The 10,044-nt window shown below is 40.3% G+C and overlaps 1 protein-coding gene across 1 annotated transcript; it reads right to left on the minus strand.

Annotated features, from left to right (window-relative positions):
- Window positions 1–452: 452 nt before the first annotated feature.
- syt12 (synaptotagmin XII) lies at window positions 453–7,935 on the minus strand. The gene is made up of 7 exons (XM_067380006.1): window positions 6,768–7,935; window positions 6,483–6,676; window positions 5,941–6,321; window positions 4,103–4,318; window positions 3,821–3,941; window positions 3,517–3,650; window positions 453–2,293 (listed from the first exon to the last, which is right to left on the minus strand). The coding sequence occupies exons 1-7, from the start codon at window positions 6,853–6,855 to the stop codon at window positions 2,120–2,122; spliced, it is 1,308 nt and encodes a 435-aa protein (XP_067236107.1). The 5' UTR covers window positions 6,856–7,935; the 3' UTR covers window positions 453–2,119.
- Window positions 7,936–10,044: the final 2,109 nt, after the last annotated feature.

A 10,044-nucleotide genomic window follows, 5' to 3' on the forward strand; every position in this document is an offset into this window, starting at 1 on the left:
TTTTATATTACCCTTTTTGTAATGGTGTTTAAATAAACAATTGGATTAAACGTGCACTCATTTCCAGATTAGAAATCACACATTTGACCGGTTCAAAATTCTTGATTCATTTTGTTGACATACTAAAGTTTTACAGAGTGGATTTTGAATATCTTTATCATCAGTCCATAAATCAGAAAATACTGTCAACAGCCAGAAAAACCACTATGCTTTTAGGAATAAATGTTGTGTGAAATAAATAGTTATGTGTTTATGTGTATTTGATGTTTTCTTTACACTAGTCTGAATGAAAAAAAGTTATAGAAGCAAAATTTACAAATAAAACATAATACAAATATACTTCTGTCACATCTCACAAGAAAACAACTGACTTCATATGAAACAAACCACATAAAGCATTTTTATTTAAACAATTCATTTGATTGCAGTATGTTCTACATTACATGTGCATGCATCATAAAGTTATGTTTTATCATTCTTTAAATCTAAAGTTCACCAACATCAGATGTACACTGCAAATGAGAATATTGCTTCTATTAGGGTGAATTTGGCACAGAATGAAGTTTAATGGTGACAAGCTTAAAATATTGTTAGTAGTAAAAATGAATCTCGGCATTTGCAGCACTTCATCAAATCAAATGATTTCACTGCAAGAAGCTCAAATCTGTTACTCATTCTACAAAACATTTCAGGTGTTTACGATGTAGGATGTGATTCACAGATTTTGGTGTGAAGTTTTTACATTCTGTCATCATAAAACTTTAATTATTGCGGCAGTTAAAACACTTACGAGAAAACTCAGAGAATGTGAAAGGAAATATATAGTACTTTATACATTTCCAGTTTGATTAATGTATTTTTTTTACGCAGTGTTGGGGTGATGCATTACAAAGTACAAAACTACAAAGTACATGTTCCTGTGATGAAATAACGTAAGGAATTACTATTTATTTTTCAGTAATCCCATAACAGTTACTGTTTTGTAGTTATTTGCGCTACATATATGATATTTATGTACTAAGGCTAATTTAACAACGATATTTAAGGTCCAACAACAAATATACTATTGATCAAAAAGCACTTTCTTTCATTTTGACATGCTAACCAACTGTGAGGATGGCAGAAAAGCATGGCTTTTTTTTTTTTTTCCGAAATGGGAAATACATTGTACTGTAATACGCATTAGTGTTATTAATTCAAACTTATGCCCTGACAAAAACTGCACTGAACAGCACAAGCAATCTGTTGAAAAACTTAACAAATTGGTCACATTAAACTAAGTTTGTATTTTAGAAGTTAATGACTGAATTAATTTATTAATTAATGCGTAATGTTATTACTGTTCAGAGTAACTAGAAAAGTAATCACAATGCAATACAAAACATAAGAGATAATTATTAAAATGCTTTTTTTTAGCAACTTCCCAAACTCTGATTTTGATTTTAAGTACTTGCACGCCAAAATAAATAATTACGGTTTGGTACTTTCATTAAATTTGGTTAACACGAATATCTTAAAATAAGCTGGACAACAAAATTTTAAAAAAGAAAAAGGAAAAAAACAGAGCACCTCAATGCTGCGTCTATGATACGTGATGTGGCTCAGTGGCGCCACTATTAGGCTAATAAGTGTCACTGCACTTGCCTGAGAAAAGGGACAGACAGTCCCAAGGTTGTTATGCCTTAAATTTGTTATTTTACAATGTTTAAGCAGAAAAATAAGCCCATTCAAACTACCAATAATAATAATAATAATAAATATTTATGGCCAAACAAATAATTTCTTATTCCTTTTTTTATGCTGTACGTTTGAGTACAACAGAATGTGGCTACTGCAATTTCCACCCAAAGGCTGCAGCATAAGACCAGCCACCCTGTTATCATATGTAGAAATGAAGTTAACCTGGATAAGAAAACCTGGATTTCAAAGACCCTTACAGATGAGACATCCTGAGCCGCCGATTTCTCTCTCTTTTTTCTCTTTAAAGATCCATCCACCCTCGGGACAGCTGTGACACAAAGATTTTCTCTTCATATTCAAACGTCTTTACTGTTAGGACAGTTAGACAGTAGGCACCATGCAGACAGGAGTCAGAGGTCAGGAGTCGGGACAGGAGAACTTAGGTCCTCCGGAGCGGGTGCCACATTGAAACTGGTTTCCGCAAAGTGGCCAGCATCTGGTTCCAGTGAGTTATTCCCATTCCACTGGCCTCTGGTCCGATGATCACATGACCCACGTTTTCACCACGGCCGTCCTCTGTGCTCTCAGCGACAGTCACTCTCAGAGAGAGATCCTGAAACACACAATCGACCTTACAAACTGAAGATAAATAAAAATATAGAATAATATAACAATAGAAAAATAGAACAATATAACCTATAGACAGATAGATAGTTAGATAGTACAGACAGACAGACAGACAGATAGATAGACAGATAGATAGGACAGACGGACAGATATATAGACAGGCAGATAGATAGTACAGACAGACAGACAGATGGACAGACAAATATATAGATAGACAGACAGACAGACAGATAGATAGATAGATAGATAGATAGATAGATAGATAGATAGTACAGACAGATGGACAGACAGATAGACAGACAGACAGATATATTGTCATGATCACAAGTTGGAGTGCCCTAGTTAGCCACTAGAGGGCACTCCAACCCGGACGATTGCTTCACCACTTTTGTACTTCATTTCCCATAAACCACTTCCCGGACTCATTATCCCATCATTGCATTCAGCTGTTTTGTGTTTAATCATTTGTGTCTGTCTATTTATATATACCCTGTTTGTTTCTGCTTTTGTGATTGTGGTTTCACTTAATGTCACCGGATTCTGTTGTTGTTTTCTTTGTTTTTGTATGGACAGTCCTATGGAGTTTGACCCTTGCCTGTCTTTGGATTTACGTTTTGGATTACCCCATTAAAGCTGCATATGGATCTTACTCTCTCGTCTCTGTGCCTTACGTGACATATATAGACAGATAGATAGATAGTACAGACAGACAGACAGATGGACAGACAGATAGATAGATAGTACAGACAGACAGACAGATATAGATAGATAGATAAATAGTACAGATCGACAGACAGACAGACAGATCGACAGATAGATAGATAGTACAGATCGACAGACAGATAGACAGACAGACAGACAGACAGATAGATAGATATAGATAGATAAATAGTACAGATCGACAGACAGACAGACAGATATAGATAGATAGATAGATACATAGATAGATACATAGATAGATAGTACAGATCGACATACAGACAGAGAGACAGATGGGCAGACAGACAGAAAAGACAGACAGACAGATAGTACAGACACAGACAGATAGACAGACAGACAGACAGACAGACAGATGGACAGACAGACACAGAAAGAGAGACAGATAGATAGTACAGACAGACACATATATATATATATATATATATATATATATATATATATATATATATATATAGACAGACAGACAGACAGACAGATCAGTGTTGTCACCTGCAGAACGATGGCTGGGACTGAGAAGATCATAGCCTCATTGAAGATTGGGTTGGTATCATCCCTTTTTATGGATGTCTTTTTTTTACTGATCTTCCTGCCGTCCTGGAGCAGGTACACCTTAACAAACGGATCTGTTCACGTGGAAAGTGACAACATTCAGTACATGTCTTTCACACAATATAATTTACCACAGTAGGAGATATTCCTGCATTCTGTTCCTGGAACAATATTCCTATTATCTAGTCATTGTTCTAGCCAGTAAGCAGTAATCAGTTGACACAGATGTTGCTCAGCTTCACACCTGCTGTGGTCTTTCCATTAGTCCAGACCAGGTTCTTGGCTTTGGCAATGACAACGGTGAGACGTTCTGCAGTCGGCAAATAACTGAGAGACAACAGGATCTCCCCGACAGCATCCACAGCCTGAGGAGAAGAAGTGAATCAGCTTTTTGTAGTACTTCTATGAACTGAACCCTCTGAACACAACTCATTCTTTCCATTTCTACATATAGGAGGACATTTATTGACTTTCATTTTTTCCAGTTCAGAGGTAGAATGACGCATCCAGACCAGGTGTGATGTACCTTGTTGATGTCCTGCAGGTAGAGCCAGGCGTTAAACGGCCGGAAGGTCAGGTCCAGATCCGACAGTTTAAGTTCTGCCACTCCAGCACTGATGTTCCGTTCGTCTGAATCGACAGCAAAGGTGGAGAATCGCAGACTGTTCTCATCCAGATTTACTGAATCCAAAGGAACAGAAAACCGCTCGTCAAACACCACAGTGAAGGCGTTTCTCTTGACCTGCAGAAGAGAATGACAGAAATAGATGTTTCAGTGACAATGATGATAGATAGATAAAAGAAAAGTTGGTGTTGATATGATAATTTCCTTTACATGATAATTCTACACTCTTTTTATGATCCTAAGAATTAAACTGGACGTTTTTGTAAACCAGGTGGGCTCCAGCAGGTCTGGAGTCCTGGCTGAGGGCCAGGGCGGTGCTGGAGGAATGGACCAGGCGGGCTCCAGCAGGTCTGGAGTCCTGGCTGAGGGCCAGGGCAGTGCTGGAGGAATGGACCAGGCAGGCTCCAGCAGGTCTGGAGTCCTGGCTGAGGGCCAGGGCAGTGCTGGAGGAATGGACCAGGCGGGCTCCAGCAGGTCTGGAGTCCTGGCTGAGGGCCAGGGCGGTGCTGGAGGAATGAACCAGGCAGGCTCCAGCAGGTCTGGAGTCCTGGGTCTGGAGTCCTGGCTGAGGGCCAGGGTGGTGCTGGAGGAATGGACCAGGCGGGCTCCAGCAGGTCTGGAGTCCTGGCTGAGGGCCAGGGCAGTGCTGGAGGAATGGACCAGGCAGGCTCCAGCAGGTCTGGAGTCCTGGCTGAGGGCCAGGGCAGTGCTGGAGGAATGGACCAGGCGGGCTCCAGCAGGTCTGGAGTCCTGGCTGAGGGCCAGGGCGGTGCTGGAGGAATGAACCAGGCAGGCTCCAGCAGGTCTGGAGTCCTGGCTGAGCGCCAGGGTGGTGCTGGAGGAATAGACCAGGCAGGTTCCAGCAGGTCTGGAGTCCTGGCTGAGGGCCAGGGCGGTGCTGGAGGAATGGACCAGGTGGGCTTCAGCAGGCTTAGGGATGGAGCTGGGAGCATGGGTGGAGCAAGCAGGGCAGGCAGCAAGGTCAGAACTGGCTTGGCAGAAAGCATGGGTGGAGCCAGTAGTGCAGACACCAAGGGCAGGGCCTGCTCGACAGGCATCAAGGGCGGCACAGGCAGGGCAAGGAGCTTTGGTGGCGCCGGCAGGGCAAGGACGGTCTGGCAAGCGAGAAACTCCACAAAAGCCTCAAAGGTCAGGTGGTCCAGCCCTCTCATTCTCCACCAGTTGAGGGGCACATCAAGGGCATAATTAAATAGGTCCTTGAGAGCCGCATCATTAAACCCCAGTCCCTCTGCAACACTGTTGAATTCCAGTGCAAACCTCCTTTTATTCATTCCCCCGTTGATGAAGGGAGCTCAAAGCCTTGAACTGGAGAATGTTGTCATAGAGAGGGCTGGAGAGGGTGGAAGCTGGTGGATGACACAAGCCCTTCTTCTGCTGAGTCCTCATAATGGCTGGATCATTCTGTCAGGTATGGGTGAGGGAAGGATGAGGGAGGACTCAATTGCAGGAGAAATAGGCTTTTTATTAATAATAAAAATGAAACAAAAACAAACAAAACTACCCCGAGAGGGAAAACAGACTTGACTTGACTAAAAGGAATCACAGAAGGGAAACATACGACAACAATCCAGCACAGGACTGCAAACACAAGGACAATAAATAGGAGAGCAAACAAGGCAGGTAATGAGGGAGAACAGGTGTCTAGCTGTTTAATATGAAAAGGGAAAGAAAAATCTATATTTTTCATGAAAAGACAGGTGTCTTATGATTTATAATACCTGTGTGGCTCCCAGACTGATCTGCTGAGGGACCAGAGTGACAGTGATGTAGCATCCGGGGAAGTTCTCCTCCTCCTTCTCCAGCAGGTCTTTACCCTGGTGCAGTGAGACGAGCAGAAGCGAAGCTCGAGTGTCCAGCTCCAGCGTGACCTCCAGCTGTCCCACCGTAAAGTCGTGCCCGAAGGTTTGAGCGACGGAAGAGATGGAACACAACGATTCAGAGGACATGGAACGATTCAGCGTACCTCCGCTCTGATCCAGCTCTCGGCTCATCAGCTCCAGCGTTCCGAGATCACGAAGACCATCTGGAGTGTCCAACAGCTGGAGACTCGGCTTTCGGCTCGCAGAGGATGCCCTCCGCTGGTTGGAAGCTGCAACACGCTGCATGAAAAACAGTAAGCATCATATTATAAAGACAATATTTTGTAAATTTAAATTTGTAATATTTTATAAATTATTATAATACTTTTTTATGATAAATTTTCCTTTCTCAGATCTGATGCAGACCCCTTGTAGACCCCAGTTTGAAAACCCCTGCTTACCTTTTGTCTGATCTCAGAGTGGGAGGAGCCATATTTCTCCTGCAGGTAGCGGAAGTGGAAGTTTGGGTATGGAGAGGGAGTCGGGAAGGAGCCGGATTTATATAACTTCCACAGATTCACTATAACCACAGCAAACAGAACCAGGAACCCAAACACATACAAACACACTTCCCAGCCAGGCGGGTTCAGCACCACTGACACACAAACACACACAAAACACAATCAGAAACTCACTTATGAGGGGCTCATATGAAATCAAGAGGCGTATGAATGATGACTGCTCACCGCTCATATGATATTCAGAAATATCCTGACCCTGTACAGACATAGTGCCACCTAAAACACACAGCAAACACATTCTTAAACATGGCATTTATACATTTACCATGGTATAGTTAACAGAATTATTGTTATTACAAACCATAATAACCCTTACAAATAATATACTGTGGTTGTACTATGGTAAAGTAATGGATTCCGGTGGTCAGACAATGGTACTATGGTATTTTTGAATTATAACCATATTCATCGTACACAATACCAAAGCCAGAAAACATGGTATCAACATGGCCCATGTCTAAATATCATTACTATGGTACATATGGCATATGTCAAAAACGTGGCTTCACCATTGTACCTATCCAAGTAATCATGGTTTTACTGTGGTAAATGCCCCCCAAAACATGGTATTACCAAGACGCATGTAAACAAATGTCCAGAAAAACATGGTTTTAACATTAAAATGCCACATAATTACTATGGTACATATCCAAAAATTCTATGGTTTTAACATATCCACATGTCCAATAAAAACATGGTAGTACCATGTCCAAAACATGGCTTCATCATCATACCTATCCAAGTAATCATAGTATTACTGTGGTAAATGCCGTCCAAAAACATGGTATTAATTTGATGCATGTAAACAAATGTCCAGAAAAACATGGTATTACTGAGGGAAATGCCCCAAAAAACATGGTATTATCATGGTGCATGTAAACAAATGTCCAGAAAAACATGGTATTACTGAGGGAAATGCCCCAAAAAACATGGTATTAACATGGTGCATTTAAACAAATGTCCAGAAAAACATTGTATTACTGTGGTAAATGCCCCAAAAATATGGTATTACCATGGTGCATTTAAACAAATGTCCAGAAAAACATTGTATTACTGTGGTAAATGCCCCAAAAATTTGGTATTACCATGGTGCATTTAAACAAATGTCCAAAAAACATGGTATTACTGTGGTAAATGCCCCAAAAACATGGTATTATTACCATGATGCAGTAAACAAATATCCAGAAAAACATGGTATTACTGTGGTAAATGCCCCCCAAAAACATGGTATTACCATGGTGCATTTAAACAAATGTCCAGAAAACATGGTATTACTGTGGTAAATAACCCAAAAACATGGTATTATTACCATGATGCATGTAAACAAATGTCCAGAAAACATGGTATTACTGTGGTAAATGCCCCAAAAACATGGTATTATTACCATGATGCAGTAAACAAATATCCAGAAAAACATGGTATTACTGTGGTAAATGCCCCCCAAAAACATGGTATTACCATGGTGCATTTAAACAAATGTCCAGAAAACATGGTATTACTGTGGTAAATAACCCAAAAACATGGTATTATTACCATGATGCATGTAAACAAATGTCCAGAAAAACATGGTATTACTGTGGTAAATGCCCCCCAAAAACATGGTATTACCATGGTGCATTTCAAGAAATGTCCAGAAAAACATGGTATTACTGTGGTAAATGCCCCCCAAAAACATGGTATTACCATGGTGCATTTAAACAAATGTCCAGAAAAACATGGTATTACCATGGTGCATTTAAACAAATGTCCAGAAAAACATGGTATTACTGTGGGAAATGCCTCAAAAACATGGTATTACTATGGTGCATGTAAACAAATATCCCAAAAAACATGGTATTAACATGGTGCATGTAAACAAAAGTTTAGAAAACCATGGTATTACTATAGTAAATACCCCCAAAAACATGGTATTGCCATGTTACATGTATACATTTTTATTATTATTTATAAATTGAACATATAACTAAATATATTAGTATTATGTGTATTACTGTGATACTTTTGGCAAGTGGCATAATTACATGCTTTCAGAATCGTTCTCTCATTTTACTTTAATTTCTGTGACAGTGGTGGTTAATTGCAAGTTACCACAGTTTGCAATTACTATGGTGTTTTTGACAGAAGCTATGGATGTTACTGTGGTAAATTGTTAAAAGGGTACTGAAGCATCAGCGATCCAATCTTTCAAACCTGGGAAAGACACCTGAATCATGAAAAAAAGTCAAGTTAGATATAAAAAGAGAGAAAGTGAGAGGCGTATGCTGTGAGTCACGCCGAGACTTGTGGGTAATGAGATGAAGGGAGCAGCGGGAGCTGAGGAAGACTCCTGCAGAAGATTATGACAACGGGCCAATTAAAGCATCTGAGACCCGAGCGCTCATGCTCTCAACCGCAGGGTTATGAGAGCTGGGATTCGGAAACAGAATATCTAATGAATATGTGTTGAAGTCGCACTGTCAGGAATGTCAGCAGCTCTATGTAAGTGTGTGTGTTTGTGTAACAGCCCACGCTCAGTCTGTGATGACTACAGGAGCACAGATGGACACACACACACACTCTTGGAACAGTGATACTGTCTGGATGCTGAAGCCAATATCCCAAAATAATTTCCCAAATGGCACATTCACTTGAGCTGTAAACCTTCATCTTGATAAACAATGAATCATGGAGCAGAAATCCCAAGCTTGCTTTCTTCAGTTCACTTTGGCTTCTTTCTTGTCAGGTTGTGTAGAAAAGTGATGATCGCTTCTCTTGCCTTTTATGAGGACGCCATTAGTGAAATAAGATTGAAGTGGTTGCGTAGAGATTAACGTCTTTATCTTACAGACCTAAAGGTCTAGGTTTAAAGGGATAGTTCAGCCAATAATTTATTCAGCCTCATGCAGTGTTATTTTAGTATTATTTACATATTTATTAAAATCCTCAATTAACTTTTATTTGTATTGACCAATCATGATGCAATAAGAACAAATCGAGAAAAATGTAATAGTAACCACAGCTTTAAAGGATTAGTTCACTTTCAAATTAAAATTTCCTGATAATTTACTCACCCCCATGTCATCCAAGATGTCTTTCTTTCTTCAGTCGAAAGTTGCAGTGCCGCTTCAAAGGGCTTTAAACGATACCAGACGAGGAATAAGAGTCTTATCTAGAGAAACCAATTTCTGTTGATGTGAAAAATCATGCAGATTTAGCAATATGGCGGGTGTATGATGTATATTACGATATTATGATGAACTATATGCCTTTCTCCACCGACGTTCTGAGTTGTTCAAAGTGTTTGTAAGGATACTAGTTTGTTAGAAGGCAGCTGTCTGACTAGCAACTGTTTGATAACGTAGTCAAGCTAAAGGCTAATTATATTTATATACTAATTACAGTTATGTGTCCGACATTGTAAAGAGCGATACCATTGTGCAGCGTTTACCTCAGTAAGTTGACC

The sequence above is a fragment of the Chanodichthys erythropterus genome, chromosome 24 (assembly GCF_024489055.1).
Source record: "Chanodichthys erythropterus isolate Z2021 chromosome 24, ASM2448905v1, whole genome shotgun sequence".
NCBI lineage: Eukaryota > Metazoa > Chordata > Actinopteri > Cypriniformes > Xenocyprididae > Chanodichthys > Chanodichthys erythropterus.

Bases quoted from the DNA above. Each gene is read 5' to 3' on its own strand.
- syt12 (XM_067380006.1), bottom strand. From the start codon at position 6,855: ATGCCATGTTTAAGAATGTGTTTGCTGTGTGTTTTAGGTGGCACTATG. The intron at 6,322-6,482 runs GTAAGCAGGGGT...TTTTTCATGCAG, and splicing joins ACTCTGAGATCAGACAAAAG to CGTGTTGCAGCTTCCAACCA. The intron at 3,942-4,102 runs GTACATCACACC...TCTTCTCCTCAG, and splicing joins ACCTGCAGGACATCAACAAG to GCTGTGGATGCTGTCGGGGA.